Raw genomic sequence first — 20,458 nt, 5'->3', positions numbered from 1 at the left:
CCACAATCACCTCTTCCTCGCTATCGGAATCGAGTACCCTCTGGTAAGTTCCTGATGTGGATGGTATACCCGATAAGCGTGGCTGAGATGGGGTTGAGGTAGCAGGTGTGGAGACCTCGCGCCCCGTTGTCTTAGCTGTATAAGACGTTAAAACTCTAACAGCTTCTTCTATTCGGTGGATGCCCTTTTCTAGTCTTGCAACTGTGTCTGGACCAGCTGTTGGTTGCGTACGCGATGTAGAGATTTGTGATGTGGGGCTTTGTTGGCTTGTCTGGGCTTCGTTGATGGTCCTGATTATAGAAGCCTTGAGGTCGTGATAGCTCATTGTATCGACTGGAGTTTCGTCAGTTCCTAGTTTAACTCCCTGCTTCTCCCATCTTGAGTTCAGAAATATAATCATAGTCTGGTTCAGCGAGTGCCAGGCTTGGTCCGGATCCGTGTTTTTGAGGTGGTTCCATTTCCGTGGGTAGGAGCCTCTGTCCGTGTTGTAGAGACTATTTAGGTAGGAATACTGCATATTTCCTATAAATAAAGTCTTCGGACAGTGTGTTCGAGGCAGAGCAGGGAACTTTTTGTTGATCTCAGTCTGCTGCGGATCGGTTTCAAGTTCATCCTCGAAACTGCTCTCGCTTCCGTGGGATGCCTGTGGAATGCCTTTCGAGGACTGTGGCAAGACTAACATCCTTCTCGTGGGATCGATTGCCTCTCGAGAGGATCCTGTCTGGCTTTCCTCTTCTATGGGCTTCGAAGGCATTCCCGCGTCTTTTCTGAGAGACTCAGTGAACGTTGTTCCGAGTGTGGCTCTAGTTCGCCTCTTCTGTGAAATGTAATTGGCGATGTACTCCTCAATCAAGGCTTTTATCTTAGTCTTAGAGTTTGACCTTATATACCCAGACGAGTGTAGTTGTTCTGGAGTTATAGTGTGGATGATTGTCAACTTCGGGTCCTCCGGCTCCAATTCCTCTTCAAACCTTAGCTTAACCTCGTTTAGGATTTGAGAGATTAACGTGATTGGTGTTTTATTAGTCATGATATCAGTTGATTACGTGATATCGGCTTTATGTAAATGTCACTTGAACAAATGTCACTTGTATGAGAATTTAAAGCTGGTCATCGGAAGATTATTGCTTCAATATCTGCAGCGGAAAAGTCTAAGACTAAGTATTTCTCGGATGATTTATATGAAGAATTTGAGGAATTCTACACAACGTTTAAATGTGTCTTAAAAGATGCCTGTGCAACTGTACCTAAAAGCAGTAATAATATTCCTAGTGTAACTAAAGAAGAAGTGAAACTTCCCACCATACAGCTACAAACATTCAGTGGAAAGTATGAAGATTGGCAAGCGTTTCATGACATGCACATTTCTATTGTTCAGAATAATGCATCTTTGAGCAATGTTGAAAAATTTCATTATTTGAAATCCAGTTTAACCGGAGAAGCTGCAACTTATTTGAATAATTATGCTACAACGGATCAAAATTATTTGGAAGCCTGGAAACAATTGGTGAAACGTTATGACAATAAGAAATATAATGTTAATACTGTTATGAAAAGGCTTTTTTTTTTTTTTTTTTTTTTTTTAAACTTGTACTTGCTGCCGATACTGTGTCATTCCACAATCACCTCTTCCTCGCTATCGGAATCGAGTACCCTCTGGTAAGTTCCTGATGTGGATGGTATACCCGATAAGCGTGGCTGAGATGGGGTTGAGGTAGCAGGTGTGGAGACCTCGCGCCCCGTTGTCTTAGCTGTATAAGACGTTAAAACTCTAACAGCTTCTTCTATTCGGTGGATGCCCTTTTCTAGTCTTGCAACTGTGTCTGGACCAGCTGTTGGTTGCGTACGCGATGTAGAGATTTGTGATGTGGGGCTTTGTTGGCTTGTCTGGGCTTCGTTGATGGTCCTGATTATAGAAGCCTTGAGGTCGTGATAGCTCATTGTATCGACTGGAGTTTCGTCAGTTCCTAGTTTAACTCCCTGCTTCTCCCATCTTGAGTTCAGAAATATAATCATAGTCTGGTTCAGCGAGTGCCAGGCTTGGTCCGGATCCGTGTTTTTGAGGTGGTTCCATTTCCGTGGGTAGGAGCCTCTGTCCGTGTTGTAGAGACTATTTAGGTAGGAATACTGCATATTTCCTATAAATAAAGTCTTCGGACAGTGTGTTCGAGGCAGAGCAGGGAACTTTTTGTTGATCTCAGTCTGCTGCGGATCGGTTTCAAGTTCATCCTCGAAACTGCTCTCGCTTCCGTGGGATGCCTGTGGAATGCCTTTCGAGGACTGTGGCAAGACTAACATCCTTCTCGTGGGATCGATTGCCTCTCGAGAGGATCCTGTCTGGCTTTCCTCTTCTATGGGCTTCGAAGGCATTCCCGCGTCTTTTCTGAGAGACTCAGTGAACGTTGTTCCGAGTGTGGCTCTAGTTCGCCTCTTCTGTGAAATGTAATTGGCGATGTACTCCTCAATCAAGGCTTTTATCTTAGTCTTAGAGTTTGACCTTATATACCCAGACGAGTGTAGTTGTTCTGGAGTTATAGTGTGGATGATTGTCAACTTCGGGTCCTCCGGCTCCAATTCCTCTTCAAACCTTAGCTTAACCTCGTTTAGGATTTGAGAGATTAACGTGATTGGTGTTTTATTAGTCATGATATCAGTTGATTACGTGATATCGGCTTTATGTAAATGTCACTTGAACAAATGTCACTTGTATGAGAATTTAAAGCTGGTCATCGGAAGATTATTGCTTCAATATCTGCAGCGGAAAAGTCTAAGACTAAGTATTTCTCGGATGATTTATATGAAGAATTTGAGGAATTCTACACAACGTTTAAATGTGTCTTAAAAGATGCCTGTGCAACTGTACCTAAAAGCAGTAATAATATTCCTAGTGTAACTAAAGAAGAAGTGAAACTTCCCACCATACAGCTACAAACATTCAGTGGAAAGTATGAAGATTGGCAAGCGTTTCATGACATGCACATTTCTATTGTTCAGAATAATGCATCTTTGAGCAATGTTGAAAAATTTCATTATTTGAAATCCAGTTTAACCGGAGAAGCTGCAACTTATTTGAATAATTATGCTACAACGGATCAAAATTATTTGGAAGCCTGGAAACAATTGGTGAAACGTTATGACAATAAGAAATATAATGTTAATACTGTTATGAAAAGGCTTTTTTTTTTTTTTTTTTTTTCTAAACTTGTACTTGCTGCCGATACTGTGTCATTCCACAATCACCTCTTCCTCGCTATCGGAATCGAGTACCCTCTGGTAAGTTCCTGATGTGGATGGTATACCCGATAAGCGTGGCTGAGATGGGGTTGAGGTAGCAGGTGTGGAGACCTCGCGCCCCGTTGTCTTAGCTGTATAAGACGTTAAAACTCTAACAGCTTCTTCTATTCGGTGGATGCCCTTTTCTAGTCTTGCAACTGTGTCTGGACCAGCTGTTGGTTGCGTACGCGATGTAGAGATTTGTGATGTGGGGCTTTGTTGGCTTGTCTGGGCTTCGTTGATGGTCCTGATTATAGAAGCCTTGAGGTCGTGATAGCTCATTGTATCGACTGGAGTTTCGTCAGTTCCTAGTTTAACTCCCTGCTTCTCCCATCTTGAGTTCAGAAATATAATCATAGTCTGGTTCAGCGAGTGCCAGGCTTGGTCCGGATCCGTGTTTTTGAGGTGGTTCCATTTCCGTGGGTAGGAGCCTCTGTCCGTGTTGTAGAGACTATTTAGGTAGGAATACTGCATATTTCCTATAAATAAAGTCTTCGGACAGTGTGTTCGAGGCAGAGCAGGGAACTTTTTGTTGATCTCAGTCTGCTGCGGATCGGTTTCAAGTTCATCCTCGAAACTGCTCTCGCTTCCGTGGGATGCCTGTGGAATGCCTTTCGAGGACTGTGGCAAGACTAACATCCTTCTCGTGGGATCGATTGCCTCTCGAGAGGATCCTGTCTGGCTTTCCTCTTCTATGGGCTTCGAAGGCATTCCCGCGTCTTTTCTGAGAGACTCAGTGAACGTTGTTCCGAGTGTGGCTCTAGTTCGCCTCTTCTGTGAAATGTAATTGGCGATGTACTCCTCAATCAAGGCTTTTATCTTAGTCTTAGAGTTTGACCTTATATACCCAGACGAGTGTAGTTGTTCTGGAGTTATAGTGTGGATGATTGTCAACTTCGGGTCCTCCGGCTCCAATTCCTCTTCAAACCTTAGCTTAACCTCGTTTAGGATTTGAGAGATTAACGTGATTGGTGTTTTATTAGTCATGATATCAGTTGATTACGTGATATCGGCTTTATGTAAATGTCACTTGAACAAATGTCACTTGTATGAGAATTTAAAGCTGGTCATCGGAAGATTATTGCTTCAATATCTGCAGCGGAAAAGTCTAAGACTAAGTATTTCTCGGATGATTTATATGAAGAATTTGAGGAATTCTACACAACGTTTAAATGTGTCTTAAAAGATGCCTGTGCAACTGTACCTAAAAGCAGTAATAATATTCCTAGTGTAACTAAAGAAGAAGTGAAACTTCCCACCATACAGCTACAAACATTCAGTGGAAAGTATGAAGATTGGCAAGCGTTTCATGACATGCACATTTCTATTGTTCAGAATAATGCATCTTTGAGCAATGTTGAAAAATTTCATTATTTGAAATCCAGTTTAACCGGAGAAGCTGCAACTTATTTGAATAATTATGCTACAACGGATCAAAATTATTTGGAAGCCTGGAAACAATTGGTGAAACGTTATGACAATAAGAAATATAATGTTAATACTGTTATGAAAAGGCTTTTTTCACAAAAGAAGATAACACATGAGATTTCAACAGGATTGAAGAGTTTAATTGATACTACATCATCTTGTTTAACGTCACTTTACAATATGAAAATTAAAACAGATAATTGGGATACATTTATTGTATATTTTGTTGTTACTCGGTTGGATGCGGAAACTCACAGATTATGGGAGAATCATGACAGCCAATTGAATCCAGAGGAATTGGCTACCTGGACACAACTTTTATCCTTCTTGGAGACAAGGTTTAGAACTTTGGAAAAGTTTGAAGCTGTAAAGCATACACCAAAGTCTCAGCAGGCTACTCCCGTCGTTAAACATAAATCTTTTCACAGTTCCATTCAACGTAAAGAATCTGTTGACAACATTTGTGCATTGTGCGAAGGGCCACATTTTATATACAGCTGTAAAAGCTTTCTCCAGCAGCCAGTAAATGCCCGTCAGAGCACAGTAGAAAATAAAAGATTGTGTTTCAATTGCCACTCATCTACCCACACTGTTAAGAAATGCCGCCATTCAACCTGCTGTAAGAAATGTGGAAGGCGACATCATTCGCTGCTTCATCGCGAAAGGGATAATGCGCAAGAGAATCTTACGCATAATCAGCACTCACAGAACCAAGACAGATCATCCCCATCAAACTCATCAACTGAGACGAAGATTTCAGCCCATTTTTCGAAAGTGAACCCCGTTCCATTGTCAACTGAAATTCATGTCTCAGCCCATACAACTAGAGAAAGTAGTCATGATGTGGTTCTCGCCACAGCCATAATCAAAGCGTATTCTAGAAATGGTGTTAAACATATAGTGAGAGCGTTGCTTGATCAAGGCTCACAAGCATCGTTCATTTCTGAAAAGACTGTACAATTACTTGGACTTCCACGCATTCCCATAAATGGTTTGGTGTCAGGTCTTGGTGAGGGTTTAGCTACGAGTAAATACATGGTTTCATTATTCATTGAATCGTATCACAACCCTTCTACCACAATCCAAGTAAATGCTCACGTTTTAAGTTCGTTGACTACTCATATTCCATCTCATAGATTGCATACGCCCAGTTGGCCAGATGTACATAATCTAACATTGGCTGACCCAAGTTATAATATTCCAGGTAAAATAGACGTTCTTTTAGGAGCGGATATTTACAGTGAAATCTTGCTTAATGGTGTGCTTAAAAATTCACAGGGTCTAGTAGCGCAAGAAACTACGTTAGGATGGATTTTATCAGGTAAGCTTCCACAAAGATCAGAAAGATTAACAAATAGAAGTATCACTATGCATATTCAAGAAAGAAGCGACGAGCTTTTAAAGAAGTTTTTTGAAATGGAAGCAGAACCAGACAGTATAGAAAGAAAATTATCGCCAAGTGAAATAAAATGTGAAGAGTTATATGAAGCAACAACTACGAGAAATTCAGACGGAAGATTTATAGTTAAGTTACCATTCACTAGTGACGATCCTCAATGCATGTATGGAAATTCAAAAGACATAGCAGTAAGAAAATTGAAAGCGTTAGAAAGAAGACTTAAACAAAATTTAGAATTATACGAAGATTACCGAAAAGTTTTATGTGAATATTTGGAACTAAATCATATGATAGAAATTGAAGAGACAGATATCGATAACCCAAAGGCAGTTTATTTACCTCATCACGCTGTAGTAAGGAAGGAAAAGGACACTACTAAGGTGAGAGTCGTATTTAATGCATCATCGAAAGGTGTCAATGATGTATCTTTAAACGACGATCTGCACATAGGTCCTAAACTACAGCAAGATTTGAGACATCTGCTCATGAGGTGGAGAACTCATCGGGCATGTATCATAGGGGATTTGGTTAAGATGTATCGACAGATATTGGTTAAAGACGAAGATACCAACTTTCAAAGGATCGTGTGGAGAAATGACTCGAATCAACCAATTAAGCATTATAAATTATTGACCTTAACTTTTGGGACTGCTTGTGCTCCTTATTTAGCAGTTAAGACATTACAGACATTAGCAAAACAAGAGCAGCTCAGGTTCCCTACTGCATCGGAAATTACTCAGCGTGATTTTTATATCGACGACTTAATGACCGGGTGCGAAAATTTAGATGAAGCTTTACACATATACCATGAAATGAATAGTCTAATGGAGTCTGGTGGTTTTCAAATGCAAAAGTGGAGTAGTAATGACACCAACTTTCTAAGTAAAATTGGTAAAGATAAAATGAGTGATGATTTCGTACGCATCAAATCAGATAATCAATTTAAAGTTCTCGGATTATCTTGGAACAGAGAGACTGATAATTTCGAATATACAATTAATTTACCAGATGGTCAACATCCTGTAACGAAGCGCCGAATATTATCTGATATAGCTCGATTATATGATCCGATAGGTTGGATAGCACCGGTAGTAGTTAAAGTAAAGATATTTATACAGAAGGTATGGAAAGCAGGATTAGATTGGGATGCAAATTTAACAGAAGACCTATTGATAGAATGGAATAATTTCAGGAAAGAGTTGAATGATCTGAAGAATATCGTGATTCCGCGCTGGCTTCATACAAGCAAAGATTGCGATATAGAGCTACACGCATTTTCGGATGCTTCTAAAGCTGCATATGCAGCAGCAATTTATCTACGAGTTGTTAATAAACTTGACAAATCTGTGCATGTTACCTTAATCACAGCGAAGACTAAAGTTGCACCCATCGACAAAGAAATATCGATTCCACGATTAGAGCTCTGCGGTGCGACACTTGCAGCTAAACTCGTGTCTGAGGTCGCTCAAGTCATGGGTATAGTTAAAGAAAATACTTACGCTTGGACGGATTCAACTGTAGTCCTTGCATGGTTAAAAGGTCCTTCATCACGTTGGGCTACATTTGTGAACAATAGAGTATCAACAATACTTACCATTTTAGATTATAATCAATGGGGACATGTACCTTCGGAATCGAATCCAGCGGACTGCGCCTCTCGTGGTCTTAAATCTACAGAATTAAAGGATTACTCACTTTGGTGGAAGGGTCCTGACTGGTTGTGTAATTCTACAATTGATATCGATCAACCGATTATACCAGATACAGAAGAAGAAAGAAATACTAAATCATTTTGTGTTCAACATCAGAAGGAAGAAGATTTTGAGTGGATTAGATTTTCATCGTTGTTTAAAATGTTGAGAGTCATGGCATGGTGTCGTAGAATTTTTAATAGAGAAAAATCTAAATTACCGAAGTATTTAACATCTAATGAATTGAACGAGGCTTTATTTATGTGTATCAAACAAGTTCAACACCATGAATTTGCTGAAGATATAAAACATCTGTCATCCAAAGGCTACGTTATAAAGAAAAGCGTTCTTCACAAACTCACACCTTTTTTGGACGAAAAAGGCATTGTGAGAGTTGGTGGAAGAATCAAACAACATCCTATTATTATTCCCGCAAGAAGTCATTTGGCTACACTAATAATTTCAGATACTCATAGTCGTACTCTCCATGGAGGCCCTCAACTCATGCTAAATATTATTAGAGCAAAATATTGGATTCTACGAGCACGAGATCGTGTCAAAAAGTTCTATAGAAGCTGTATCACATGTTTACGTCATTCTAAAGCTCAGAAAACGCAAATAATGGGTGAACTCCCAGATGTTCGATTAAATCCGAGCAAACCGTTTAGATCTACCGGAGTGGATTACGCTGGCCCTATATTAATGCGTTTCTCTCCAGGTCGTGGTTCCAAAGCCTACAAAGGGTACATTTGTATTTTCGTGTGCATGGTGACCCGAGCTATTCATTTGGAAGCAGTTTCTGATTTGAGTGCAAAAGGATTTATAGCTGCATTCCGAAGATTTACATCAAGGCGAGGTCACTGCCAGGATTTATATAGCGACAATGCTACCAATTTTGTAGGAGCGGACAAACTCTTGCAAATTATGTTACGGGAGGCACGTAAGGAAAATCCCAATGAATTAGTGGATTTGTTGTCTTACGAATCTACGACGTGGCATTACATACCTCCATATTCGCCAAATTTTGGTGGATTGTGGGAGGCAGGGGTGCGATGCGTTAAAACACATTTGCGTAAGGTCATAGGTGATAGTACGTTAACCTACGAAGAACTTACTACTGTACTTCACCAAATCGAAGCTTGCTTAAACTCGCGTCCTATTACTTTACTTAATAATAATCCGGACGATCCCCTACCCCTGACACCAGGTCATTTTCTAGTCGGAGAACCGCTCATTAATATTCCAGATGAAAATCATCTTGTCCAAAACATATCTGATCTAGAAAGGTGGAAAACAGTACAGAAAATGGTTAATGAATTTTGGACAAGATGGTCCAAAGAATATTTAGTAACGATGGCCCATCGTCAAAAATGGACCACTAAAACTCCTGAACCAAACATAGGCGATATTGTTGTTTTAAGAGATGAACAGCTGCCGCCTTGTAAATGGGCATTAGGTAAAATTGTCGACAAACACCCGGGCCCAGATAAAATCACTCGTGTAGTAACTGTGAAATGTAAGAACGGTCTATTTAAACGCGCTTTAAGTAAAGTTTGTGTATTGCCTAAATGATTTTTTTTGTATCCAAGTTCTTTCACGGTGGGCGGCAGATCTGAGTAGGTCTAATAAGTTTTTTTGTTATACATTAAGTAATGTGGAGAAGTTAGTTTCGTTTTTTTTTTTTATTATTTTTACTTTTGTTTTGTATAGAGTAATAGATATCTATTCACAGAGAATGTATTGTTCAACGCATACTTGTTAACAGAGTTACGAATTTATAAATGTAATTTTTTTTTGCCTGTAGCAGCAATACAAAAATATTTTCATTGCTTATTTTGTTTTGAGCATGTAGTTAGCTTGCTATGTAGTAGTGTTAAAGGTCGTAACTTCTTTTTTTGTATACTTTGTTCACCTATAAGTATTATTGTATTTATGTTGATTAAGAGGACAAGTCCTCGGTGGGCGGAATGTTTACTTAATCATAGGTTAAAGTTACAATGTTCGACCAACAGATGACGCTAGGTGTATTCACTCGCGTATTAACTCTCGCTATAGAAATGTTTTTAATTTTTGATAAGTATTTTTACTGGTGTATGAAATATAGTTTGGTTTTTTACAAGTTTTGTGAGTGTTTAATTCAGTGATCCCCTAGTGATTCAACATAAGTGATATATTAAATGAAAGTGAACGACCTATCAGTAACAATTTGTCAAATTTTATCAAAATCGGTTCATCCATTTATTTGCTATAGGTATAAAAGTGGTAATAAAAAAATGAATTTTGTCAAATATACTCAAGTGACATATCAAATGAAAGGGCATGACGTATAAATTTATAAAGAATAGAAAAAATTCGATCACGAGGCGGGACTTGAACCCAGAGGCGGCTCGCCCTAAGGAGCGCTGGTGCAGTGAACTCCCATAAATAATTATAATAAAATCATACTCCTTAATTTCATTATTAATATTAATTATTACTATTTAAAATCAATCGTAATCGTAAAAAACTACTGGCAATACCAATGAATATATCCATCATTCCATCATTCCATACACCTGTAGGTATAATACTGTATTATAAAACGCGCGTAGCGGAGCGCTCACGATTGCGCTCCAATGAAAAAAATATTTAGTACATTTTCTAATACGAAATCCAATAGGAGTGAAAGAGATAGTTTTGTCAGAGTCCTGCGCGTGAAACAGAAGATTTTCTATGAAAATATAGCAAAATTCGGAGCGCCGCTCCCGCAAACGTTGCCGGTTCGTTTTTACCGCGTGCCCGGGCGCCCGTAAACAAGACAGCGATTGCGGCTTGCGCGCGACGTTGCCACTCATACATAAACAAACACTCTAGTCAACTTGCACGCGCGCGAATGTATATTCGGGAATTTTCTAATTAAAATCATAAGATACGTGTTGACTGTTGAAATAGCCTGTAGTTATCAGTATTACTTGTGAGTATTAAAATGGACAATTATAATGTGGCGTTCATTAAAAAGTGTGTTAAAACGTTACAAATTCGGCTTGAATTGAAAGCTAAGGGACCGCCACGGCCTGAACTTGATTTACGCAAAAATGTACGACAGAAACGAAAACATATGCGCGTGTGTTTAAATCCGAACAATATGTGAAAACACCGTGGTTGTGTGATTGTGATGAACATGAAAGCAACAAAATATTTTGTTTTCCGTGTCTTTTATTTGAAGCGGGCGAGCCGGCGGAGGTGAGAGTGCACGACTTAGCTCATCTTTCAATCAAGATGAAAAAACATTCACAATCTCGGTAGGTACCATTTGTTGAATGAACTGCAATTGGCGTCTATCGAACGACAAGACATTCGTAAAGCATTAGATAATAGATTCCGCGTACCGAAAGTCAATACGCGAGTTCAATGACCGTGTCGATGAAAACAGTTAACAGACATATTTTACGAAGGTTAATAGATTTTCCTTTAAAAGTAATTTTTTAATTAAATTGTACTGCTTTACACCATGTAGGTATTTTCAGTGTTTTATTTCAAGTGAACACCCATAAAATTTTGTCACGAGCCGCCTCTGCTTGAACCCGCATCCTTCGCGCCATTCCGGGGCGGATGCCTAACCAACTCAGCCACTCGTGACCCGCCTGAGCAATCGAATTTATTCTATCCTTTCAGTTTTATGTGTCTTAAGGGACACACCGCGCTATTTATATTTATAAAGCATTTGAATGCCATAAAAACCAAAAAATATAAATTCAGGGCATGACGTGTAAAATATAATTAGACATATTTAAGCAAAATCGGTTCATCCATTTTTTATATTATACATATATTGGTCTAAGATCCGAATATAAGTCGATCTGCAACGGCGTGATAATAGAATGAGACCAATTTTATAATAAACTCCGTACATTTTTACGTTTTCTCTCACTACGTTTCAAGAAATGTAATAAAAAAAGAATTAACGAAATCGGTTTAGTTGTTCTCGAGTTATGCGCTTACCAACACATTTTGCGATTCATTTTTATATTATAGATTTAGTGTATTAAAAAATGTATTAAAAATGGGTTGACTGGGAAAATCCTGGACAGGACATTTTTAATGAATTAAAAAAAAAAACATTTTTTTTAATTAATTGCAGTATAAAAAAAATATGAAAGACTTAAAGTATGAAACCTACAGAGTGTGCAGCCATAGTCGTTTTCTAATATTTACCGGGACAAACGGCTAGGTTGGCAGGTATAAACAGGTAAAACAGGTATGTCGGTACCAGTTACTTTCACTTGATAGGATGATGAAAAAAAAATTCTATCAGCGCTGTTTTATTACAAAATTGTTTTATTATCCAGAAACTGCAATTAATAAAAAAGATTTTTTAATAATTAATTAAAAAATATCCTGACCAGGATTTTCATTTTTCACAGTCAACCCATTTATAATGCATTTTTTAATACACTAAATCTTAATATATATAAATCTCGTGTCACAATGTTTGTCCTCAATGGACTCCTAAACCACTTAACCGATTATAATAAAATTCGCACACCATGTGCAGTTCGATCCAACTTGAGAGATAGGATAGTTTAAATCTCAAATCGTTTTAGAGAAAGCGGGCGAAGCCGCGGGCGGTAAGCTAGTTTATTATAAAATTGGTCTCATTCTATTATCACGCCGTTGCAGATTGACTTATATTCTCATCTTAGACCATATTATGGGTAAAAGTGGAAATGAAAAAACGAATGTTGTCAAATATACCCAAGTGACATATCAAATGAAACTGCATAACGGGTGAAGTACCGATTACATCGGTAAAAGTGGGAATGAAGAAAAATCGAATGTGGTCAAATAATATACTCAAGCGGCATATCAAAATATGAAAGGCCAACGTGTGAATTACAATAATTAGTCATATTTTATCGAAATCGGTTCATCCGTTTATTACATTTAGGGCTTTTTAGGGGTGACAGTGGGGATAAATAAACCAAATGGAGCATCAAACGACAGGATATGACGTGTGTGTACATATAGGTACAATTAGATATGGTTTACATCAAAATCGGTTCTCCCATTTACTAGGGGTGGAAAGGGAAGGGTTGACAGTCTGTGAAAGAAGAGGGGATATGGGAGCGAGAGGATAGCCACACCCTGGAAATTTTGAACTCTACTCAAAGCTACATAGGCCTGGCCCTTGGCAATATTTTTTCCTAAATATACCACTTCTTTAATTTGCCACTGTGGTCCATTACAATTTGTACACGGTTACGGCCCAACTTAAAAGATGTCAAGGAGCAACAAACTTATAGATGTCAATATGATGTAGGAATGTAATATGGAAGTAGAGGTATGTAGGTCTCGCTCACTTGAAAATATTACATGAAAATAAGAAATCGATAGGAATAAATAATTTTACAAACTTCCCGACGATCTTTAAAATTAAGTACCATTTATTTTGATAATGAAATACCTATATAATGATATTGTTGGCATGGCAGCCCCGATGACTTTGTTTTTTTTTATAAATATTTTAAATGGTATTTATTTTTAAAAATCTTCGGGAAGTTTTTGAAATTATTTATTCCTTTTATTATTTATGCACTTTTCTTCGTAGCGTTGTTTTATTTTTTAATTTAATTTTTATTGCACGGTCTAAGCGGTTTAGTTACTACAGGCGTGAGACAGGATTTAGGAAAGATCTGGTTTTGATTTGATAAAAACTGAGTATCGATTAAGCTGATCAGTTGCTGCACGATACATTGTTAAAAACATCCATACAAGGGAGGAAGGAAGGAAAATAAATTTGCTCCCCTCCCCCCTGGTGCCTAAAAATAATATGACATAATTTAAAAGAAATTTTACGTAGAAAATTAATAAGGCATTTTTTTTATTGTTTAGCACAGTTTAGTAATAAATTTTACTAACGGATCTTTTACTTATTTATGATAGTCCGTGTTTACTCAATAATTAAGTTAAGTAGTACTTAACTACTATGCAGTCACTATTCCACGCGGACGAAGTCGCGGGCACAGCTAGTATAAAAATATTATTTATTTGAAGACAGAAAATGTATCAAAATCACCATGCGCGCGATCGCCATTACGCGTTAGAAAAGTATAGATACGAAACACGGATCGACTTCGATTTTGACATTATTTGCAATTTCGAGTGACTCGCAAGCCGGAAAGCTAATTTTTACCGAAATTTTGACCGGTATATATGTAAGTACGTATACATATTACATATGTAGGTATAAATACATATATAGGTATACATACATATGTAGGTTATCTATATCCTCATACCTTCTAAACTACTTATTATAATTTGACAAGTAAGGTATCATCGGACGCGTATAAATTTTCCACTTTAAAACTAGATTTCACTTAAAAGCTATACAGGGTGTCCCGTAAGTAGTGGACCAACGGGTTATGGGGAGTAGAGGGACTTATTATCTAACAAAAATACTAAAATTTATTGTCCTAAACCATACAGTTTTTGATTTATGCTTTATTTTCAAAATTTGATAAAAACATCATCCACGTAAGCTTAATATGAACTTTTACCATTTCTGTTTTTATTTTATTCTTATTTTTTTGTTCAAGGTTGTTAAGAATACATAAGTCTTCCTAATTAAAATGATACTCAAGCATAATTAACAACAACAACAAAATTAGGCCAAGAAATAGGTAAAATTTTACGTTTTAAAAATTTACGGACTGAAGTTTGAACACAGCTGGTGTAAAAAAAATGTATGATGACCCTGTGAAACTTTATTTTAAAAACTTCTACATCTCATACAAATTACAAAAAGGTATAATTGTGTGGTATAAAGTATTTAAAAAAGTGTTAAATTGGCGTACAACATTCAAATTAGAAATTATCAGGTAGTCAACTCATTAAGTTATTCCGAGAATTATTGCCTTTATGGGTGCGCGCTGGAATTATTTTGTATTGTTTCTGGCCAATCATAGACGATACTTGAACCCACTATTATTTTCTTTGACTTTCAACTATTTCAGTGACAGAGAATAAAGTTTCACAGGGTCATCATACATTTTTTTTACACCAGCTGTGTTCAAACTTCAGTCCGTAAATTTTTAAAACGTAAAATTTTACCTATTTCTTGGTCTAATTTTGTTGTTGTTGTTAATTATGCTTGAGTATCATTTTAATTAGGAAGACTTATGTATTCTTAACAACCTTGAACAAAAAAATAAGAATAAAATAAAAACAGAAATGGTAAAAGTTCATATTAAGCTTACATGGATGATGTTTTTATCAAATTTTGAAAATAAAGCATAAATCAAAAACTGTATGGTTTAGGACAATAAATTTTAGTATTTTTGTTACATAATAAGTCCCTCTACTCCCCATAACCCGTTGGTCCACTACTTACGGGACACCCTGTATATAATTTTCTATTTGTACGCCCCTGGTTATGTGTCATCATCATCATCATCAACCTATCGCAGTCCACTGCTGGACATAGGTCTCTCTCAATGCTCGCCATTCAGTCAGCTGAGTGGCGAGGTTATGTGTGATATTCAACAAAACATCTGTTCAGGCACAAAGCGACATTGCACGCCGGGCAATGTGTAAACGTGCGGGTATGGCACTTAACACATGATCGGCGGATTCTGCGTCCAGCCTGTCCAGGAATTAACCCATACTCAATTGGAAAATGGTTTACCATTGCCGTTGAATATTTAAAATTACAAGGCTGGGGCCTCATTCTTGGAACAGGTGTCAGCGCCGTGGATGAGTGCACATCAAGCAATTGCCGGATCAACTCTTTCCTAAATTGCCTGTGGTGCAGTTGATTCGTACTTGCTTTTAAAATAATGTACGAATTCAGAATACTTACATTAAAAAGCCTCCTGAACAATTTTTTGTTCCATACCCGGGTACGTTTTCTCTCTATGGGGTACATGGATAGCATCTGATCTTTACGATCCGCTCCGCCCATAGAAACATTGTAATCATGGATTACTGATGGTTTTTTATTACCATCTCGTTGAAATTGCGACATCCCGTGGTATGTTGATATCATGCACACTTTGTTCTGATCTCGCCAGACTACGATATCAACATCACCAGAAGTTGCACCATAAACTTGCCCAGGTGCCATTTGGGTCTTTGTCATTTTAAATTCAGCAGGTACAAATTGCCGATTTGGTCTCAAAGTACCCACGACATCAAACCCCAGCGTTTTGAGACACCGAGCTAGAGCAGGACTATTATAATAATTGTCCATGAACAGGACATGTCCACGGTGTTCAAGGTCGCGCACCAATTCCAGTACTATCCTGGACGTCATACCTGACACTGGGGACATCTCTTGCTCTTCTGTCTCTTCTCGACCTGCGTAAATTTTAAATCGCCACAAATATCCGGTACGGCTATCGCAAACTTCGTAACTTTTAATCCCAATGCTGGCCGATTTGTTTTTGATAAATTGGTTTATATCGAGCCACCCCTTCCACTCAGTTAAAGACTCATCTAATGCTATGTCGCGCGACAAATGATAGAGTTCTTGAAATTTGTGGTTGAGATGACTCAATATGGGTTCAATTTTAAAAAGTTTTGCCTGTGGTTTGGGCAAAGTTCGCAGTTGGGGATCACAATTGTCATTAAAATGAAGCGCCCGTGTAATATTTTCGAATCTGTTGACCGACATATATTTGCCAAAGTTAGGTGTGTCAGTAACATCTCCTTGACTGGCCCAGTACTCTCTTATGTTTGACTTAAATAAAAGTCCCATTGCCATCAACAATGCAAAGTAAACTAGTAACTCATCAATGGTCAAGTCTTTCCATTGTGCTAGGCGAGATGTTTGTTCCAGTGTACCTTCTTCCATTTGACGAGCTATTATCAACTGGGCATAGGCGTTTGTTCGGTCAACTATATACTACAAAATTTGTGGACTCCAAATGGCAGTAAACACTTCATAAGGAGTCTGGAAAGAGCGTACTGGGCCAGTTGGCTGGTCAAATATTTCCATTCGCTCGCACGGAGGTGGAACAGTATGTTCGGAAAAAGGCTTCCAGTCAAATTCCCACATAGAATATGGTTTTTCAGTGAGAGCTGGAAGTGTATGAGTAGGAGCTGAAATTTCAATTTCCGGTGAGGTTTCAAACTGTAATGACGATGGTGAGGTTTCATGCGCTAATACCTCCGGTGGGGACGCAAGCTGCGATACCGACTGTGTTTCAGATACTTGCTCCTCTTCAATCAAGTCGTATAACCAAGCTCTTTGGCTACGCGGCAGAACTGAGGACATGGGGAACATTGGTCCATCCTCACCATCACGCATGTCATCATTATCGTCTTCACTACCTGTATGATCAAAGATATAGGAGTAGGTATATAAATATTGTTCTTAATTTGGTTAGAATATTGCAGGCTGAACCACCTGAATTTGTGAAAGCACTTACCGTAATCATTATTTATAAGGTCTGCTATTTCCCATTCCCGCAAGGGAAGAACATTGCCTGATTGGGATATTGGTTTATCCGTAGTCAGTTTCCTTTTTTTTAAAGTTACATTATGATCATGCTGGCGTGACCTGAAAATGATAATCCAGATATGAAATTGGGATAAACAGCCATTGTGACTGTAAATTGACTAAAAATCACTTTCGCGACAACAAGTTTTACTGTGAACAAAATGATTATTAACTAAACTATCATTCTAAAAATTGCTACTTACGCTGCTGGTGAGGGTGAAGGGGTTGGTGTCACTGGAGCTGGAAAGCTTGGAGGTGGAGACCGCGGAGCCGTATTAGATACAGTCGCACCTTCTGGGTGCCAAGACCGTGGTCGTTTTTTATGCAGTGGCAAATGTATTGCAGTGCCTTCTGGCACCCCAACTACTCGGTCTTTGGTTACAATACCAACGAAATACCTTTAAATAAAAAAAACTCATTATGGTTGTAGAAAAAAACTGAATATTCTAAAAAAACAATAAAATTTTGTCATAAAAATACTTTTCAGCATTCGCAACTGGATCCATATCACCACCACCTCTAGCACGACCTCGCCCAACCCTTACTCTTCCACTGCGAAAGCTACGTACCTCCCCCGTAACTATAAAAACCAAAGCTAACATATACAATTACATGAATATAAAAAAAAAAACACCGTTTTGTAGAATCTTAGATGAAACAAATCTTAGCACAAAAGTCGTATCCATATTTTCCAACTCTGTTCGAACTACGCAATGGTTCATTGCATCTCAGAGACAAGCAAATATATTCTCATATATTTCAAGGTAAAAAATATCAAAATATGTATAAAAATGTGATAATGGTTAAGGTTTTATTGAAATAATGAAATAATCTTTCAAAATTTGTAGTATAGTGTAAAACTTATAGTGTAAAACCTATTAAAAACTGAAAATATATACGCGGCAAACGATTAGATTGGCGCGAAGCCCGCGGTGCTGGTGTATATTTTGAATGATTCTTTGCTGTTACAGTAATCACACTAGTTACGGCCCTGCCTTCATACAAAACTGCTGAATACGCCGTTCGGGAATAGAATGTGGGTGCGTTCCCGTTAGCATCCAAGCTTACGTCTTTATAATTATTAAAATGTATAAATTCATTCTTTGACTCCGGTCTGCATCGTGCGGACATAGGTGTAAAGTCTCATTTTAGTCATTAAATGTAGTTTCTAAGTACATCTGAGTTTTCATTTGGGGCCTCCGGCTGTGGGACATGTAATTCACTATAAAACAATAAATGTTTACTTACCGGTCCATCGTTTAACGCCACTTTGTTACTAAATTTTCTTGTATTATTTCACGAACTCAAAACCGTTGCCGACCCGTGTGGCGCAACCGGCTCCCGACTACGAACTTCAAAGTTCAAACTAACATAACGCTACAAAATTGTATTGACCTTGACCATAATTCTTCGAATATACATAGTTAGAATGGGATGTGTAGATTACAATTTGTATAAGTTGGACAGGGACAGGAAGAGTTTGGTGTATTTAAAAGGACATATCCTCGTAACGCCCAGGCTATTTTTACCAAACATTGGCTTGCAGCCCAAGTACCTTTTAAAAGGTTCACATGGTGCGGACCCAGAGGTGATGAAATCTAAAAAAAGTGCCTTATTATTTCCGTATGAGCGTGGGATTTTTTCTGCATGTAAATGTATGTCAGTGGAAGGTTTTGAGACACTAAATAACCCCAAATTCGTTATTCTTTATTTAGGCATATGGGCTTTAATGTATTACAAAACCCGATTTCGCAAAATTCGTATTTTTGATATTATTGATTAGCGGTAGACAATATAGGGTTTATTTTATATTACAAAAAACAATGAACATAAATATTTGGATTAATACATTTCTTCCAAAATTTTAATGACCAAAAACATATCTCACACTTACAATCTGAGAAAAAAATATCAATTTTTGAACAATATGATCATTATTTTCTGTACTTATTATTTTTAAAGGCTAGTTTATCACGTGTTTTAGGATTTCTATCAGAAGAAATCCACTTCCAACAGATGACAGAAGCAAAAATTAACAAGTTTTAAAAAATGGACCCAAAAACACTATATATTAGCAACCCATATACCTTTTAAAATCAGAATGATAGTAGTTAAATTGATATAATATTTCTATAGAACTTTTAAATACTTAATTTTGCAAATAAGAGTTGGTTTTTAATAAAAAAAAACTATTATTTTCAGATTCTTCAGAACTGGAAGAGCTTTCTTGGTTTTGGTTTATGTTGTAATCCTCATCTCCAAATAGTTCATACTTTTCTATATCTGACTGATTTAAGCTTCATCTATTTGCTCATCTCTCATTGGGTTACCTGAAAAGGATAGGTACTAAAAGATTCTGTAACAGACTAAATAATTTACTTTATATTATGAAGGAGAAAACGGTCTAAATCATAAGTTGCAAAGGCAAATCAAATTGATTAGTGGTTTATTCCCTTATACCTTTTAAAATCCAATAATATGTTAATACTCTTATACCTTCTAAAAGGTATCCAGATTTTACGAGGTTATTTTACACGCATATTATTTATTTTCGTGTAAATCTAAATGTAATTATAATATTTACTTATTTGTCAACAAGCAGAGTAAGATACTCTCAGTTAAAAACCTAAGATTGCATCAATAATCATGGATTGAACTTACCACGTCCTCTAGTCAGTCGAGATGGCCAGACTTTTCGCCGGAATTTACATATATTTTATTTTTCTATTGGCACTATTGCTTAACCATAGACAAAAACATACGTTCCAGTAGCCGGATAAAAAACAGTAATTAGATTTGGCTCGTAATTTAAAATGTTACGGCGTTTTCAAATCAGATACTGTCAGATACCTTTAAAAAGGTACCGTGGGCGTTTATGTCATAAAGTTGGATAACAGCTTGGGCCGGTACCACTATCGAGCTGCATGCCTTTAAATAGGTATCTGGGCGTTACGAGGATATTTAAAACAGCTGCGTGCTTGCCTCCAGGGAGCATAGAATAGAACCCAAGATAGAACCATTCGAGCAGGTCAAAATAGTTGCCGCCAGGAGGCGTTGAACCGTTAAGTGGGTAAGGATGTTTTGAGCGCCCGACCGTTGAGTGGTTATGGCTAAGCTTAACCTTTCTTAATATTATATGGAAAATATTATCCTGATTAAAAAATAATATCATACCCTCTCCCTGTA

The 20,458-nt window shown here is 37.6% G+C and overlaps 2 protein-coding genes across 2 annotated transcripts in view; one reads left to right on the top strand and one right to left on the bottom strand.

Moving 5' to 3' along the window:
- Positions 1-20,198, bottom strand: part of LOC123692987 — a 44,163-nt gene extending 23,965 nt beyond the window's left edge. Inside the window, exons 1-5 of the mRNA XM_045637853.1 lie at positions 19,934-20,198; positions 18,521-19,602; positions 17,476-17,670; positions 17,202-17,332; positions 16,940-17,103 (exon numbers count right to left, since the gene is read on the bottom strand). Of these exons, the coding sequence (XP_045493809.1) occupies positions 16,940-17,103; positions 17,202-17,332; positions 17,476-17,670; positions 18,521-18,528 (498 nt within the window). The 5' untranslated portion in view covers positions 18,529-19,602; positions 19,934-20,198. The remainder of the gene's footprint in view (positions 1-16,939; positions 17,104-17,201; positions 17,333-17,475; positions 17,671-18,520; positions 19,603-19,933) is intronic.
- LOC123692978 lies at positions 2,974-9,914 on the top strand. The gene is made up of 2 exons (XM_045637841.1): positions 2,974-3,173; positions 4,788-9,914. The coding sequence occupies exons 1-2, from the start codon at positions 2,974-2,976 to the stop codon at positions 9,361-9,363; spliced, it is 4,776 nt and encodes a 1,591-aa protein (XP_045493797.1). The 3' UTR covers positions 9,364-9,914.
- Positions 20,199-20,458: the final 260 nt, after the last annotated feature.

Source organism: Colias croceus, chromosome 7, assembly GCF_905220415.1.
Source record: "Colias croceus chromosome 7, ilColCroc2.1".
Taxonomy (NCBI): domain Eukaryota; kingdom Metazoa; phylum Arthropoda; class Insecta; order Lepidoptera; family Pieridae; genus Colias; species Colias croceus.
This window is presented reverse-complemented; position numbering and strand designations above follow the sequence as displayed.

What these genes read in the sequence shown, in the direction of transcription:
- LOC123692978 (XM_045637841.1), top strand. Translation starts at nt 2,974, where the DNA reads ATGCACATTTCTATTGTTCAGAATAATGCATCTTTGAGCAATGTTGAA. An exon ending in GTTAATACTGTTATGAAAAG is followed by an intron (nt 3,174 to 4,787) that starts GCTTTTTTTTTT and finishes TGTTATGAAAAG; the next exon opens with GCTTTTTTCACAAAAGAAGA.